Here is a 19,111-nt window from a genome sequence, read left to right on the forward strand (position 1 = left end):
GATTAAATTCACTTGTGTGCATTTTATCATTCCTGGAACTATAAGTCTGTTGGAAATTATACATATCTCCCCACCACTCTGACCGTAGAGCAGTTGGTTTGCAACAGTAGTCATAACAGAAAGTTCCAGAATTTCTAGATCAACAGTGGACATGTGCAACAGGGACACACAGGGGAGCAGAGGGGAATAAATCAGCCCTGCAGTTTAGTTGAGATTGTTGGCTTTGGATGCTCTCCTCTGCCCTCTGGGAGAAGAGAGGGGGCAGGGAGAATGACCCTGGAGGGAGAGAGAGAGAGAAAGAGAGAGATTGCGAGAGAGAGCGTCTGTTGGAAAAGGAAGAGAGGACCAACGCATGGTAACAGTCGTTGAGGCTTTATTTGTGACTCGCTCTGGGACCATGGAAACACATCCGGTCCTAGGCTGCTCGTTTATTTATATACCTCTTGGACCATCTTGGACCATCATCAGGGGATTTGGACCATCATCAGGGGATTTCTCAACAGCACCCTCAAGTTAGCATATACATAAACATCAGAACATTAGTTCATCAGTTCCTTCAGTTCAAGCGGTCTCTCATCAAGGACCATAATCTGTCTTATGTGTGAACAATGCCCAGTAAAATAAACAAACCAAAAAAGGTTAAGGAAAAACAGACGTCCATTGAACAGTACTGATTACTTCTTCTAAAAACAACATGTAAATCTATGTAAAAAAATAAATAAATGTTGTGTAATTTATAATAATAGAGATAGGAGCTGCTCTGAGAGAAAGCTGGGTTATCATACTGCTGGGAGATTCCATGGGCGTTCCACGGGAGTTCTTCGACATCAGAAGACACCGTCCTTTTATCTCTCCGAAAAGCGCATTCCTAAACCTCCCCGAATCTCTCCCGTTTCACTCAGAGACAGCCCTATAGTAAACACTGGTGATTTCTTTGTGTGTGTGTGTGTGTGTGTGTGTGTGTGTGTGTGTGTGTGTGTGTGTGTGTGTGTGTGTGTGTGTGTGTGTGTGTGTGTGTGTGTGTGTGTGTGTGTGTGTGTGTGTGTGTGTGTGTGTGTGTGTGTGTGTGTGTGTGTGTGTGTGTGTGTGTGTGCGTGCGTGCGTGTGTGTGTGTGTGTGTAGTGGTTCCAGCGTGTGGTGAGCACATTGACAGCCATGAGGGATGGAGTTCCCCCCTGTGGTCAGGAGCTGACCGACCTCAGGGCTCAGCTTCTCTACATGCTATGACTCAGTGTTACTCTCTTTCTAGAGAGTTCCTCACAATGTTTTCTGCACATTCAGTGTTTTTTTTTTTTTTTTTTTTTTGCTCTTCGAAAATACATTTTCGGCTTTTTTTCGATGGGTGTATTGTGCTGTCGGTTGGTCTGTTGAGTAGTAGAAGAATGGAGGTTATTTTTTAAGTTTGTCTTTTCTAAAAGCCCTCCCCTTCACCCCTGAGTCTGTCATCAGTGTTCCTGTTTGCCCAGTATTATCAAAGCAACCTCTGTGTAAAGCTCGATGCAAATACAAAACGCAAATGAGTCGTCTCTTTGGACAATGTGATATCCGTGTCTTTCTCATCGTTTATTTGCTCACCCCAACTGACCGAGCCGTAAAGAAAGACATGATGAACCTTGATTGTACACACACCCATACACAGCTGCTGTCTTTACACACGCTCTCACACACACACACACACACACACACACACACACACACACACACCACCTCATCCACGTTAACAATACAAAACCGTTGCCTTGCTTTGAACAAATATCGGATTACTTGTTGAATAGATGTCACAATGAAAACATCATTGAATGTCTCCTCAGGTTGGCTATTCATGACACATGTTTTGGTATCAATAGCAAATCTCTCTAATGATTTATGTGAATACAAATGTGCTCTGTGCTTCTGATGCCTTGAGCCTTGATATTTCCTTCAAGCTTATAGGCTGAGGAAACTTGCACAGGGTTCATTGCTCGTGCAAAGTAGCGATGCGCTGCTTGACTGCAGAGTCAATGACTTTGGTACTATTACTACTTTAATAGTAATAGTAGTATTTTTAGACTCAAGCATGTTATATGTCCCCAGATGTTTTACAGGTGTAAAACTGGGGTGAATAGAATGAGGTATATTGGCCTTAAGCAGGACAGGGGGAGATTTAAAAAAGGTTAGAACTTGAGTTGTACGTTTGTGGAGCAGAGGTCATGCTTCTGTAAGAGGAGAGGTCTCGTGTTCAGGCCACTGGTCTTCTTCAATCTGACCTGCGATCAGCTGCGAGGCGCGACCTGCAGTAACTGACTGCCTCTTCTAATTTGACTGGCGGCAGAGGTGGTGTGTGTGTCGCTCACACGTAGACAGTTGGGCTTCGCCGTGTAATTGCACTCTTATTGACTAGGCATTTCTAACATTCCTGAGTGACAGACTTTCACCATGGGGGTGTGGAGCAGCTTTGTTTACGGTCTTCATGATAGTTCAGTTCATAGTTTCCTATTCCTTTGCGTTATCAGATAATGGTAATCAGTTTGGGGACCAAGTGCTGTACTCTTTACCCTTGCTGTTACCTAGCGTATGCAATGCGATGTCAGAGGAGCTGGAGTTCCCAGCACCACCCCAGGGTCCCATTATATTTGCCAAGACACAGAGATAAGACTTTCCATAAAACACAACTCAGGAATGTTGGAAAACACATACTCCCTTGAACACATGTGTGCCCACACACACACAGACACACCCACCCACACAGAGTTTTATTATTTAGCAAAATAATGTAACGAGTTTGTATTCATGTTTGCAAAGAAAATCAAATAAATCGTATGTGCCTTTATTGATCATTAGGGAGGACTATTGCCATAATGAAGGAGAATGTCAAACAATAAGGAAAACAGTATTTGTCAAGTAACAAACACATTCCATCCATAGTATTATGAAAAGTAATAAATTGGGGGAGGGCTGTCAACTCCCATGAGAAAGGGGTTTTGCTTTAACAACCTGAGGAGACATTCAATGATGTTTTCATTCAATGATGTAATCAACAAGTAATCCGATATTTGTTCAAAGCAAAGCAATGGTTGTATTGTTAACGTGGATGAGGTGGTGTGTGTGTGCGCGTGCGCGCGTGTGTGAGAGCGTGTGTAAAGAAACACAGTTGGCGCAGGAAGCGAAAGCGTCCGCACGGTAGCGCCACACAGGACGATTACTACGGACGAGCGACTGAGCGCATCTCCAAGAGCCTTTCTGAATGATGGCGTCGGAGAGCCCCGAAGTTCATACCGGAGCGGTTTCAGTGTACGTTGCTTGTAGTAGTCGCGGAATAGTTTATGAACGGGAAAATTACCTGCACGAGATAAGCTACGGAGAAAGAAGCCGATATCTGTACAGTAAAATGTGTTGTGCAGGTGAGTTGGCTGTCGTTCCGGACGTGGGGAGGAGTTAGTGGAGGCACCTGCGTTACCAAGTAAGGGCCATGAGAATGCGATCACGTGTGATCACAACATTATTAGAAGTTCGACACTATGTTATTTGCACCTTGAAGGTATTTATGGAAATCTTATTATTATTTATTTATTTATTTATTCATTTTGAATTAAACATTATGTATTGTTGAAGTATGTAAACAATAAGTATGTTAAGTATGTTGATCATTGTCTCTGTGATTTACCATTGATATAGCTGTAGGCACATGACATCATTCTCAAAGTATAACATACAATTATATGATTGGGAGAGAAAGAGAGAGACAGACAGACAGACAGAGACAGACAGACAGAAAGAGAGAGAGAGAGAGAGAGAGAGAGAGAGAGAGAGAGAGAGAGAGAGAGAGAGAGAGAGAGAGAGAGAGAGAGACAGAGAGATTGAGTATCTGTCTGTATGGTAATTGTTACAGTCCAAACAGCTTTGGGTTCCATTTATAAATATGGATGTGGATGTTTTGGTGATTGCCTCCAGCTGTCCCTTGTCCAACTCTCCAGCCCTTAAGTTGTTTAAAGTAGAACACTGAAGGAGTTCTTTCTCTATCTCTCTCACGCAAATCACAAATAACTACCAGGAGGGCCTCTGGCAGCTGGCAAGCCTCTCCAGTGGGGTTGGTCGTTTAACTCAGTATCCCACATGAATATACAAATCCAATATGTGAAATGTGCATGGGAATCATAGGGAAGTGGTTTAACTACGATGGGAACAGCCTTGAGTCAAACATTTAACGACGCGTCGTCAAAACCTAGAGTCATTCAGTAACCCTATGAGATATGACTGTCGGTACTGCAAAGTTAATTAGGTGTGTTCTAGAACCCGTGGGGCTTGTCCTTCATGGTTGTTTCTGCATTGTGTGACACAGCTGGGACTTGTGTATGGGGATGGTGGGAGGAGTAGTTTTATAGGGTAGGAGTATTGCTTTGTGGGATGCTCACTTGGTTAAGCAATTTCCTGTCAGTTTGGATAAGGGTTTATTCAGCTGTTGTAGTTCAAGGGGCACTGATTGCCAGGCGGCTGGTGTCTAAGAGTCTGTTCTCTTAAACGGTCTCTGCTGTTTCAGAACACACAATGTGTCTGGTTTATACAGTGCTTTTTTCAGTGTATTACCTCCTATAGGTAATAAGGGTACTCGGATGGCTCTGAATCAACACATAGGCCTTCTGGTTATATTTGTCATATTTGTCTTTTGATACACATTGATTTTCTGTATTATTGAAAAGTCAACTTATCCTTTATATGATATATGACAATATTTTTTTCCCACTGCAATTTTCCAACTACTTTTTGTACGGTTTTCTTTGTTAGGTTTCCAATTGTGAGGAGTCCAACGTGTACCTCTAACCGGTCATGTCACCCTGGCCTCATAGTGCTTTGTTGCCACCTAGTGTTCACTCGTCACACTCCCCAGGCGGTCTTCCCACCTTACAGGGGGGAGTGGTGGGGATAGTGTTTTCCTGTCTGTGTGATGTCGGTCAGTCATGGGAGACACAGCCCCTGTTCTAAAAATACAGACATGAGTAAGAGAGCCATAACTCTGACTGTACCTTACCGGCGACTGCCTGTTTTGGGACGTTGCCACAGCAACCCCTCTCACGTTCCCCATTTTCCACATTCAAATGTGCCTTTGGTTTCATTTCAGACACTGACCCTGTGTAAGGTTGCTACGATATGGAACGTTGTAATAACAAGCTGTGAATGAGTGGGTAAAGCAGGAAAAGAGAGTTATTTTTAGCAGGTATTCTCAGAAGACGTCATTCTGTTCATTTTAGATACAGCTTTTTTGTTATTCTCAGTTTTAAATGACTTTTTTTGATGACAACAACAGGTAGGCATGGTGTCATGTAGTGTAGTGTACTCCTATCGCCAACAGAGGGAGACTGTTTGCCGTATTGTACAGATACGGTGTCATCTTCACCTCTGCTCAACAGCCGCACCCACAAGTCTCTCTGTGAGTTCTCTGAATTCACCACCAAGAAAGTCCAGAATATAGTTTAATATCGTCGGAGGAGGGGAGGGGGCATTCCAGGTCACACAGCTTCCTGAATCTGTCCACCAAATGAGTTATTTTAAAACTCAGCTGTCAGCCACTTATATCCAGGCTTGTTAAGTCTGAGTTAAATCGGGCTTACAGCTTCATCCTCTGATTCTAATTGTGCCATGACATGTAAACCTGCTACGGGGATATAGCTAAATCACTGTGGATCATGTCATGCGGGACAGTGAGTCACTGCATGGCTGTGACCTAAACATCCCTTCATGTTGAATTCAACTGCGACATGGATCAATGTAAATGTAATAGAGACGGGACAATACCACTCTCTGTTCATTATGAAGCACACATGTGAAAAAGTATTACAGTGGGTATTACTGTATTTCTTTAATATCCATTTATTTATTAGATGAACAGAACCCGAACTGGGTGTGGCCCCTGCTGTGCTCCAAGCTGTACCTTTCCTCCCTTCTCCTTCTCCCCTCCCACACATATACACACACACACACACACACATACACATACACACACACACACACACACACACACACGCATGCACACACACACACACATCGATGAGGCGTTTTCAGGGTGTGTTCAGGTGGCTCCTCCAAGTTTTATTAAACATTCCGTTCCCTGTGAGGTGGGGCGGGCAGTCCAGCACACGCTCCCACTCGCTCAGGGCTGGAGTGACAGGAGAGAAGGAAAGAGAGGGAAGGAAGGAGAGAGAGAGAGAGAGCGAGAAAGAGAGAGCGAGAGCAGGTAACCTGAGGGAGATGAATCCTCTATAAAGGGTGGGGCAAGACCGAACCCTGTTCTGGAATGAGGGGCACTACCCCCTTCTTCACCCTCCCTCCCTCCCTCCCTCCCTCCCTCCCTCCCTCCCTCCCTCACCATGTCTCCAACAGCTTAAGGCTATGAAAACCACGATGGCAGATCCTTTTCTTCCTCCATATTTGTTTGTTTTTCCTAAGGAATAGTGTTCCCTGTGAGTCTATAAGACGGATGACTGGGTCCAGGACAGCTGCAAGCATGGCCTTAATATTTACCGTTGAACTTGACAGAAGCTGTATAGACACACAGTCGTAATGCAGTTAATGAGGGCATGTTGACATTCTCACTTTAAAGGGGCACTCAGGCATAGCATTTACCTCAGCATTTACCTTTTTTTTTTTTTTTTTTTACAGTTCTCCAATAACTTAAAACAGATGGGGCCCGTTTAGACTAGAGGTAAAGATTACTGATTTTATCTGGGGTGAAACCTGGCTAAGAGTGTCTGCAGCAGTGGAAGGCCGGTGGAGGTCGACATCGGAGGACGGGGCGGGTTATAATACACGGAACGGAACGAGGAGTGGGATCAAACCTGTGTGTCTGTGTTTGATACCGTTCCTCAATCCGTTCCATGCATTACAGCGAGCCCCATCCTCCGATGTCTACCTCCACCACCGGCCTCCCCTGGGGGGAGAGCCTCTCCTCTCCCTACAGCAGTAGGTTCTCCTGTGGATCAGCAGCTAGTAGACACAGTTGAAATAATAAGGAGAGCCAACATTGTTTGTTATGATCAAACAGGAGGAGAAGAGTCACATTTCTTGATATTTCCATCGACCAATTCCGTAGGACATTCCCACGGCTGTCAATAACAGGCATTGTTGAACTGCGTGTGACATTACCAGTGACATTTACATTCATCAGCATAATTTTTTCATCTGTCTTTATCTGGGAACTTGACATCCAAGAATTTATTAGATGAGTGTGCTGTAGCCATCGGTGTCCAATTATTACACTGGGGGGGAGGGGTGGTGGTGTGTGTGTGTGTGTGGGGGTGCGCGTGTGTGTGTGTGTCTGTGTGTGTGTGTATGTCTGCATTTGTGTGTCTGTGTGTGTATGTGTGTCTGCATGTCTGCATGTGTGTGTGTGTGTGTGTGTGTGTGTGTGTGTGTGTGTGTGTGTGTGTGTGTGTGTGTGTGTGTGCGGGCGTACGTGCGTGCTTGTGCTTTCCCTTGTCTGTGAATGTATTTGTGTGTGTTTGTTTGTGTTTGTGTACACGCCCAAAATTGCTTGAGAAGGAAATGCTGGAGCGATGAATCAGCGACCCTGAGGCGGATACAAGGGGTTTCCTCTGCAACCCCCCCCCCCCACACACACACACACAGCGAGGGCACCAACACACACTCCTCCTGCCTTCACCCCTTCTCGAAATTCAGAGAACCTCAAAACATGTCATTTAGAGAGGAAAAACTCAAAGTGTATCACTTCATCCTTTCAACAAACTCACGCTGCTTTTAATAAAGCCAAACATCCCATCTGTTATTGATGGAGCCAAATGAGCGACCGTCGGAATAGCCACGTTCAGAACCTTAATGATACGTCTTGCTGCGGAGCGGTTCCTCGGAGAAACGGTTTTATGACTTCAGATTTTTCCACTGTCTCTACGGCCTTGCCTGCTCCTGGTTTGGGAGCTCTCTGTGACATTTCCCACGGTGTTGTGGAGGAGGCTGTCATTGTGTGTGTCAACACGAAGGAACCTGCTATTTCTCACCTGATACGCCACGAGAAATGTCCGAATGCCAAGGGATAATGTCCGAAACTAGGACGAACTAGGCTGGTCCTAGACTTGGACATGTCCTCATGACCTTATTAGGACCCCTGCTGAGGTAGGCGTGACACCTCTAAGGAGACGTCTAGCTAGCCAGCAGCGTTGTTCCCGCCTGTTTGACGGGGGGGGGGGGAGTTTGATTCCTCATTCACCCATGATGTATGTTATGGTCTGCGGTGTCATGCTCAGGTATTTACAATCGCTTGAGAAGCTGCACCAGGGTTAATGGTTTTATAAGAGGTGGCTGACCTGATAGACATCAGAACAGGAAACACACCCATAGTTTGTTTCTCAGTCCATTCTGTGTGGTCACTTGAATCATTTCAATCCCAAAATGGCCTGTGAGAAGCAACAGTATGAATCTTCAGTGCTGCATCACGGTGTGCCAACGTACCTGTGATGGTGCCTCGTTTTTGGACCTGAATACGGAATATAATATTCACCTTCAGAGCCACTCCTTAATTCCTCTGCTTGCCTAGACGTTGTATAGAACGACAGCGCTATTATTGAAGGTGTGTCTCAAACATTTGCAAACGTGGCCTTGAATTGTAAAGTAAACACACGTACACGCGTGCGCCCACGCATACACACACACACTCTCTCTCTCTCTCTCTCTCTCTCTCTCTCTCTCTCTGAGTTATCCTATACTTACTGAGTTATCCTATACTTACTGAGTTATCCTATATTTACTGAATTATCCTATACTTTAGGATAACTTGCTTGAACACGAAGCAAGCAGTCCATGCATCAGTGTATCAATCAGTGCATCACACTCTCTCTCTCTGATTGATTGGTGCACTGATGCACGGACTGCTTGCTTCGTGTTCGTACAAGTTATCCTAAAGTATAAGTCACACTTTGAGCTTAGAGTGTTCTGAGTTGCCTCCTAACGTTATCTCAGGCAGGAGTGAGGAAATGAGATATGTTCCCTCTTCATGCCTAGAGGGGTAGGATTTACCACAGCCTGGTCACACCTTGTGCTTTGGCTAGGCTGTCAGCACTTGACTGTACAATCCCTCTAGAGGACCACAGGGAAGGGACCGCAGTGTGTGTATGTCTAAGCTCCCCCCCCCCCCCCAAACAAAGCCAAATGCCTGAGCAAGTGTCCTCCTCTTTCCCATGGCTGATTATCCTTAAGTCAGCTTCAGAGAAGAGACTGGAGTTGTTTACGATTGTGGTGAGCTTTCAGCGTGTCCTCTCCGCATAGTTTGAGTGTGGCGGTCAGGTGTGTGTGTGACAGAGCATAATGTGGACTACAACTCCCTGCTCAACCATTCCTTAGCTGCCTTGAGACGTGCGATCCGAGGGATTCCTTTTTTTTTTTTGGTTTCCTAAACAAATAGTGTGGTTACGGTTGTCAGGTGTCAATCTCTGCACTGTTATCCTGAGCCAAACATTGACACACACAATCCGAAGTCAATGGAAGATTATAGTGGAGCGAATGATAGCATTCCTCTTTCATGAGCTGGGTCGTTGTGGAGAACTGAAGCACCCATATTAGGACTAACCCCCCCGGTCCGTAGAACCTCTCACATCGTTGGACCTGTGTTCGTGGTTGTACAGTACATGTTGGTACAGTGTTGTCGGCGGTGTTGTTCAGGGTTGGGTCGCTGATCTCACCCGTGTGTCGGTGCCAGACCAGCCCATCCTTCCGTACCCTCCTCCTCCTCAGTCACACTGACTCCCACCGCTATCTAAAGAATGCCATGACTAGCTAATGATTAACCACAAGTGTGTGTGTGTGTGTGTGTGTGTGTGTGTGTGTGTGTGTGTGTGTGTAAGACTGTGTGTGTGTGTGTAAGACTGTGTGTGTGTGTGTAAGGCTGTGTGTGTGTGTGTGTGTGTGTGTGTGTGTAAGACTGTGTGTGTGTGTGTGTGTAAGACTGTGTGTGTGTGTGTATATACGTTTGTACGTTTTACAGTACTGTAGTTTGCGACTTATATCTCTTTCATAAGTCAGTGGACAGAAACATTATATAACCCTGTACAGTGACGTATTTCCAAACTGTAAAAAAGGAGTGTTAAGTGTGTCACTTATTTCCCCTCCATGTTCAACTTTTGTCTGTACACAGCAAGTGTCACTTGTGTAGTGACTCTGTGTGTGTGTGTGTGTGTGTGTCCGTGTGTGTGCGTGTGCGTGCGTGTGCTTGCACAAGCCAGGCTTTCACGGATAAGTGAGAGTGTGTGTGTGTGTGTGTGTGTGTGTGTATGCAGGTGGTGTGTTTGTGTTTGTGTGTGTGTGTGTGTGTGTTTACCACACCTTAGCCTGTCCCCTCCCCCTTCATCCTCCTCTCCCTGGGCCACACCGATATGACGAGGCAGAAGGAGGGAGGGAGGGAGAGAGGGGTGTGGCAGGTTCCTTCCACAGCAGGGTTATGTCCTCCATAGGCAAGAAAAGAAGGGCAGAGCTCAACACACAGAGAGAGAGAGAGAGAGAGAGAGAGAAAGAGAAAGAGAGAAGGAAAAATCATAGGTCTAAAGTGCTGACTGGAACTTCGCCACAAAAAGCCTGCATGCTCTGACTGCTCCCTCTGACTGAAGCAGCAAAGGACTATATACCTTGAGAAGAGATCAAGAGAGACACTTAAAACTACCGGGGAACCTGTCTGTTGACAGACAGAAAGATTTCACACTAGAGAGGAAGCACTAGAAGGGGGACTTGATTGTATTAGCACTGTGTGAAGTAAACAGTACAGTAGTGTGACGGAGACGGAGAGTGAACCATGAGCGCTCAGCAGAAAAAGTACAGGAACATCTCCTCTGACAGCGTGGGCAAGGAGAGGTTGCCTTCAGACGATGGCTACTACCAGGGGATGCTCAAGAATACGGACGGCAGGAAAGGTACCAGTATGACCAGTATGACCAGTATGACCAGTACGAGTTCCTCCAAAGAAGCTCGGAAGAGATGACGTGAAATGTCTTTTTTTTTTTTTTTTAAAGAAAATATAGATTCTGTCTGTTCTCTCAGGGTTGCAGGATGGTAGGGAAGTAATTAGCCTTAAGTGTTTTCCTGTGAGAGTGAAGAAGAGACAGACGGGTTTTTTTTTGTTACCGCTGTAATTTCAGGTTTGTTTGATTTCCAGATCATATGCGCAGACAAGCGGCTTTAGAGGTTCACGCCGGGGCCTGATTGGCCGGTCTATGGTGATATAATGGGCCCTTTCATGTCCCACGGTCTGTCTGATGCTATTATATCCTAACAGGCAAGAGTCAGATGGAGCAGAAAGGAGGACTTGTGGCTTCCACTGTGAGGCTGTTGTGAACTTTCAATTACAGTTTTGAGTTTACGCTGTATGATTATCAAAAGGGACTCCCCTCTCTTTGGGGTCAAACATAAGGATGTGCTTATGTTTAAAAAAAGGAACCGTTTTTTCGCTGAACTGTTTCTTCACTCCAGTGGTCCATAATATTGTGACCGAGAGACGACACTCCCCCTCTCAGACGCATCCGTCATTCCCTCCCCTCCCATTGGTCAGCGAACCCCACTCCCGATCTGTGGAGAGTACATGGGTTGGGGGGGGGGGGGCGGGAGAGTTTTTTATGTATATTTCTCATGATAGATTACCCTTTAGAAGGAAGCTGTCAAATAACTCATAGATTTATGCATATTTCTGCGTTGTATTTGGCCTGTGAAGTTCTATGATAACATTGTCCATTGATTTATGACTAATTCTAGATAAAGTGCTTAGACTATGGGAGTAATAATGACTCAGTCAAAGGGTCCTATTAGATTATCATGTAAAAGACTCTATTATCCTGCCCTGACATGCACTAAATCAAGGAGTTGGCTTGGGGTAGAGGTAGGACTTTCCCCTAGATTCACAATACTGTGATCACTGTGTTGTGTGTCTCTCTACTGAATCAAATTGTAGGTTGCAGTAGTTTGAACGGTCTGGCTTTGCTCTGAGACCTGGCCGCTGATGTGTGTGTGTGGATGGAGGGTGGACACTGCTGCTGGACCAACACAAACAAAAGAGTGTTTTGTTACACATTGTTTTGGGCTTCAGAGAGTTCTCTCTCTCTCTCTCTCTCTCTCTCTCTCTCTCTCTCTCTCTTTCTCCCTCTCTCTCCACTTCGACATTTGATACTTCAGTCTACCTTCAGAGCAGAAGGCTTAGCAGGCAGAGTAGTAGTTTACATAGTCATTACTCAATCTACAGAGTAAAGTGCCTCCACAACGAGAAATGGCAGTAATTGCTGCAGTTGAGGCATTATCAATATTGTTAACATGGTGTGAATGGAATTCACTACAATAGAGTGTTCTATAGTCAAGATGCACGGCTGCTCGAGGATTCCAATCGTCAATAGATTAGGGTCCTGTGGGAAATGTTCCAGTCAGTCATTATCTCAGCATTCTTCTATCTCAGGAGTCTTCCCCTGGAAAAGATACTCGCCCCCTCTCAAATCGTGGCAATAGGAAGTCCTCATAAATCAGGGTTGTCCTTAAGAACCCAAAATAATGTTTGGAGGTCAAAGTTCCACCGTTATCCGAGTCTTCACTCACACACACGCACGCACGCACTCACACACACACGCACACACACACACACACACACACACGGCCCTACGGTTTCCATGGCAACGTTATTCCATAACACAATGGTTGTTAAGTTGCCAGCCCTCACCCGAGGAAACAAAAGCATTGCCTGCGGGCACGGGAATCAACGCTCATGCTTGGCTTGATTGCAGGGTGTGTCGTAAGACTGATAAGGTTCTTTTATACAGTCAGTTCATTCCGTTTTAGTGTGACTTAAGCTGTCCTTAAGTTGCTTCTGTGTCTTTTTAAAGAGATGAGGCCTCTTTATGTACAAGTAGGATGACCCTTTAAAAAATGTCGCAGTTCTGCAATTTTATGACATTGTTATCGCGATGCATAATGCAGACACGCTTCCCTTATGAGCGAGTCGACTTCTTGACTCATCTTCTTGAAAACAGACGTTTCTTCCTCTCAGTTGATGTCTGTGTTTGGTGAACGGTCTGCGATGAGTCGGTTGACGGTATGTCTGGTCGTGTGGGTAGGTCTCCGTCAGCATCTGGTCTGTCGTCCAAACGCCAGTACCGCAGGGCAGAGGGTGTGCCCAGGTGTGTGTTGGCAGAGTGGGTGTGTTCCCTCAGCTCAGGTGAGGGCGGAGATGCGGTTTGTTTCCTGCCCGAAGGCAACATGAACTCTACGATCTCGACGATCTCTGGTTTTGATTATCTCTGAGCCCACTGTAGGAGATGTTCATGCATGCTGAGCAGTGTCACACTTTTATACATAAACAACCAGTTTCAGCAACTCACTGAAATCATATTCAGTCTTTTTGATCCTCCCTCAGATCTGTGCCCTTCGGCTCTCAGGAATAGCTTCGTGTTAGGCATGTCTTTACAACAGCACCTAGACAATGAGGGCACATCTCCAGACTCTGACTGTGCAATGACGCCTGTCTCCTGACTCAAACAGGCCCAGTCGAGACAGACAGACACACGCACGCTCACACACGCACACACACACACACACACAGTTATGATCAAGTCTGTACAGTGTCTCTATCCCACCCTATGATGACATGTCTTTGTCTTTCGGGAAGTTACAACAAACATGTGGCATCTGCAGTGTTTATTATTTCAGCAGCTGTTGTTATCGATTTAATATTAAAGCCTTGAATGTTGTCTGTGTGGCTCGCCACTGCAATTTTCATTTCGACAAAGCTGTCTCTACCCCCCCCGCGCCCCCCCCCCCCGCCGCAAAGAATACCTCCATGTCAATATTGTCAGTGAGAGTTTTACATTTTTTTCTCCTTCCTTGCTCTTCTATTCGTCATAACCCTGTTATTCCTGTCTCATGTTTGCCTTCCTGTCGTCGTGTCTTGCAGATGAACGGGATCGGGTACAGAAAAAGACCTTCACGAAATGGGTCAACAAACACTTGATAAAGGTAAGGTCTGCACTCAGTGTACTGTCTGTGCCTGATAACTCACCATATGACCCCTTCTCTCTAACTCGTTGTGTCAGCACTAATCGTTAGCTGAAGGTAATGACACACACACACACACACACATGCACGCGCGTGCACACAAACACACCCACACACGCAAGCAAGCACGCACGCACACACACACACACACACACACACACATGCACACACCACCACAGGCATTTTTAAAGCTATATCAATTTCATTTGAACAAAATTGCTTTTTAATTATTATTATTAGTGTACCCTCAAAGATCAAGTCGAGTTGACTGCAATGTGGTCAACTGGTTACTTGCATAACAACCACAGACGTTTTCAAGGTGGAATTCATGGTGATTTCCACCTTCCCTTGGTTCAGGACTAATCCCTGCCGTGCAAGTGGTTAATGGGTAGATATTTCTCTGGTGAATCATCGTCTTAATTGGCCCTCAATCTCATGGGAGCTCAGTTGTGTGTTTTCTAATGGTTGCAATTTAGCCTTTCGGCAAACACTGATCTTCAGCTTCAGAAATCATCATGCTTCTCTAATTACAGGATCAGATCTCAATGTAGAGTATAATGACACTGGCAAGATGTTTTATTGCTGCGTTTTTAGATGTAACGGTAATTATTTAATTCTGAACAGGGAGGAATCAAACCAAACAGTTTGAGTATTGAAGGGATCCTGTGTTCTGACCTTTTAGCTATTTTTTAAAGAGGATTATGTTTGGTAAAGGAGACTTCTCTGTTGGTATGTCGATGATATTTGACCCTTTGACTGAACCAACACCTGGGACCTGGTGCCATTCTGGTCCTTTCATGCAAAACATGCAGGCGGTTATGATCTCATGCAGAGGAGTATCCATGACAACACAATATAATGACATCAGGGTAGGATCCTACATTAGACACACACAAAGATCACACCTTCATGTTGTTATCTTTATGTCAACACTTCCTCTTCGGTGAACACACACACACACACACACACACACACACACACACACAGACGGATGTGACACATTCATTACTCACTGGCTTTCACTGGCTTAGTGTTTCAAGGAGAGGTTTACCAGAAGGCCAGTTGTCACCCCCTCTCCTCTCACCTGCCTCACCCCACCCCTCCCGCAAGCCATTCAATTCATCACTCTTTAGTTACAATGAGAGAAGTGCAGAAGTGGGGAGGGGGCGGGTTAACAACCCAAACAACTCACTCTGGAGTTTTTCATTAGAAATGAAAAATGACACCCCCCACCCCCACCCCTCCCCCCTTCCCATATGACATGCCACTCCCACAGTACATAGTAAAAATATACCAGCTCGTGTCATTTTTCATTTGACTAACCCCCGCTGGCAACTAAACGTTTAAAGGCCTAAGAACATTAAGGGCCTCCTCATTACTCTCTATTCTCAAGCCTAAAGAAACAAAATCATTCATTTAGGCTGGAAAAAGAAAGGGGGGGAAAAAATGGCAACACAAAAGACCCACAGTATTTTCCTTTCCACGAACGTGCGGCGCTAACATACTTCTTCTCCTGATATAATACAAACACACGCACGCTTTCTCTTTTTTCTTTTTCTCCTCTCGCTTTTCTTTAAGTGTTTTCTGTGAATGTGTGTGAGGGTGAGTCACAGACATCTGGATTCGTTTAGCGAGCTAGCGAGTGAGCTAACTGCCTGTGAAGCGCAAGGCTCTAGTTCTGGGCTGTGGGCCCGGTGGTGGCTGTGTGCACAGCCCAGGCCAACAGTAGCACATGTGCTCCACAGACTCTCGGGTCAGGGTGGCTGCCTGCCTGACTGCCTGCCTGACTGCCTGACTGCCTGACTGCCTGACTGCCCTTCACTAGTCAATACTGGAGGTTCTTAGCTACTTTTGTTAGTTTTGACATATCAATCAATGACTTATGCTGACAATGTCAGCTGAATCTCTGTGTTCCTACGAAGCATACTTGCAACGACTTTGATTTAAGTCAATTGAGATGGAGGGATCTGTTTTCAGCCGGCGCAAAACGGACGCAGGTCCAAACGCAGGCGCAGTTGGCAATTTGGGTTGGCGGTAACAAGTGAAATTACCACAGCGCTGGAGCCATCAGTGGCGCTGAAAAATTCTGACCTTAAAAATAGGTGTTTGCGCTAAGACTGGTTTTTACACCGTTGAAATACACCCCGGGGTATCTAAACAACAAATAGTTGTTTAGCTTGCAGTTTCCTGAGAAAGAACTGTGTCCTGAAAAAAAAGTTTGTGGAGAATGTAGCATATTGGAGCGGGGGTGAAAGTGTTAACAATCTGCCTGTGTAAAAAGCCTCCTCCCCTGACACTAAACTGATGTTAAGCTGATGTTTTTAATGCGTTCCCAGTGGGCAGGTCTAGGGGTGGGCCCAGCCCAGCCAGCCAAGCCATGAGTAGCTGTAAAGGGATATGGAATCATTTCCACTTGGGCATAAATCTTGTCACGGGTGAGCAAGGGTGGGAAGACAAACAGCAGAATGATGGCATTTCTCACCACTTCTATTTGCGGTGTTATGTAAAAGTTACTGCACATAGCCTGCAGCGTTCTATACAGTAGATTTGCTGGCTCATGAAGTGTATATAGTCAAATAACAAAAGTAGCACCATTTCCTAGTGATATACCATTTATGTGCAATGCTGCAGCATAACATGCTCATATAACTGAAAAGCTAAGCACATACCTAACGTGTGCTTGCTATCCTGAGTCTAGAGTCATAGTCTAGTCTAGAGTCTAGTGTGCGGTTTGTCTATGATGAGGGGTTTGTCAGACCCTCTGTGTTGGCCAGAATGTTGTCAAATGCTTTGAGCCGTTTGCTTGAGTCTGCTGCCTGAAGTGCCAGATGGTTTGAGGGTTTGCAATTTTGGAAAATAATTCCATTCGTTCCGAGTGCGCCAGGCGAACTCAATCGAGCACCGAGAGAAGTATTTCAAATGATTTTTCCAAATACTCTTTGAAGCCGGGTCTCCTGTTGACGGGACTTATGGTTTTCACCTTGAGGACACAGGCGGAGATCTCATGAGACGTCTCGTTTGATATCTGAGAGCACCGTGTGTACCGCGACACCACCTGTCAGCAGCAGCCATGTGAAGGGGGATCACGTTGACTCAACGTTGAGGCTCCTCCAACATTGGCTGATTGTGTTCTGGTGATGGACAGACAGGCTTTAAGTATGTGTTGTTGAACAGCTCTGTGAGAGAGAGAGAGAGTGAGGGACAGGAAGACTATTGTAACTACAGGGGGCAAACCAAAGAGGCTTAAAGAGGTCCAAACTCTTTTGGTTGTACTGTAGATTGTTTAGATTCGGGTTTTTTTAAATTTTGCAATTGATATTGACAAATTGGAACATACTTTGAAATATTTCCATCGATACTACATGACTATGGACCACCACTATTGGACTATTGGACCCCAACACAATGTACTGTGTACACTCCTGACATATAATGTTTCAGACATACAACGTCTATGATCGTAACGTAGACGAACTTAGTCACTACCACAGAGGGAAATAGGTGAATCATGCATTCATGTGTAAACAGTGATCCCTAGTGGCCGATACTCTCTCCTGTATTTCAAACCTCTGTGAGCGTGTGGATCGTACACCACAGGTGGGCAGATGTGAGTTACTGTTACTGTTCACACGCTGTAGGTATGTTAGCACAGGAACGCTGAGATTGCTGCCAACGTAAATCATCTGGGGGTCTGTTCCAACTCGCAGGGATCAGATTTGCATCCATACCCCTGCAGGGACAAGACCTCTTCACCTTTTCACAGGATCAAACACAACACAGTGGTTATAACCCAGTAGAACATTACTCACAATCTCCAATGTTTAACCCTGCCCTGAAATTGCTAATTATTGTACCATTCTCTTCGATCTATCTGTCTAACTGTTTCCATTGTCAAATCATCCTCTTCACTAAATCCTCCATTACAATACCTAATCATTGAATCTCACTCTAAATTAATTCTCACCCTCTCTTCTTTCTCTATTTTCTTTCTTTCTTTCTTTCTTTCTTTCTTTCTTTTTCTCTCTCTCTTCATTCTGTTTGTTGTCTCCATCTCATCCCCCCTTCCCTTCCATCTATCCAGCATTGGAAAGTAGAGGTAGGTACTGTAGCACCTGGTAACAGGTCCAAGCAGGAATGGACTATTGGCCCACATTCTGACATGCATGTACCCCCACCTTCCCCAAGGCTCCAAGGCCCCACCTGAACACTCCCCAGCTGAACACTCCCCCCTGAACACTCCCCCATCCTGAACACTCCCCCACCCTAAACACTCCCAAAGCTAAGCTTGATGCCCTCAGGGGAGGGCCAGTGGAGGTAGAAATCTGGGGACGGGGCTCATTGTAATGCACGGAATGGAATAGGGATGCTATCAAACACACACACGTTGATACCATTCCTAATTCCATTCCATGCATTACAATGAGCCCTGTCCGTCCTCCAATTTCTACCTCCACCAGCCCTCCCCAGGATGTCATTATAATGGGTAAAGTATGAGGAATGACTTAGTGTTCTGAAAAAATACCTTTACCTTGTGCACTGTGGGTCGCACCCTTCACTTGAGATACGTGCAGGTTAAGTCAGAAGTTGGTAAATCATGCTTTGATGTGACAGAGGGAGATTTTCATGAGTTGTGTGTGTTCGGATCTCAAGTGCTAGGACCCGGCCCTGTGTACCAGAGTACATACTGAAGAGGGAAATGCAATGTGCTGTAAATACAGGGCCTTTGGAAAGTATTCAGACCCCTTCACTTTTTCCACATTTTTGTTGTGTTATTTAAAATGGATTAAATTAAAAGAATTTGCCATCAATCCACACACAATACCCCAGAATGACAAAGCGAAAATGGGTTTTTAGAAATTTCAGTAAATTTATTACAATTTAAATACAGGAATACCTCACAGACATTATTATTATTATAGTATTCAGACCCTTTGCTATGACACTCTTAAAATTAGCTAAAATGAATTCCAAGGATAATAGTTATTCATTTTGGAATTAATATCTATGAATATCTGTTTGTATAGGGTCTCTGATTTGCATAGGAATCAATTACAATGTGTGGATCAGGTTGTCATTACAAATTGAGCAAATGGAGAGGAACAAAATGCTCAGT

General features: G+C 45.1%; 1 protein-coding gene across 5 annotated transcripts in view; it reads left to right on the plus strand.

Moving 5' to 3' along the window:
• Positions 1-19,111, plus strand: part of LOC310811242 (plectin-like) — a gene marked incomplete at its 5' end in the record, with an annotated part of 104,413 nt that overhangs the window by 47,097 nt on the left and 38,205 nt on the right. For 3 of the 5 annotated variants that reach the window (XM_083679350.1, XM_083679346.1, XM_083679347.1), the window contains one exon: positions 13,898-13,959. In XM_083679350.1, the coding sequence (XP_083535476.1) occupies positions 13,898-13,959 (62 nt within the window). Of the gene's footprint in view, positions 1-10,451; positions 10,884-13,897; positions 13,960-19,111 lie in introns of those variants that run through there. The other 2 variants (XM_083679348.1, XM_083679349.1) reach the window with 1 other exon arrangement.

This window comes from Argentina silus, assembly GCF_951799395.1.
Source record: "Argentina silus genome assembly, chromosome: 10".
NCBI classification, from domain to species: domain Eukaryota; kingdom Metazoa; phylum Chordata; class Actinopteri; order Argentiniformes; family Argentinidae; genus Argentina; species Argentina silus.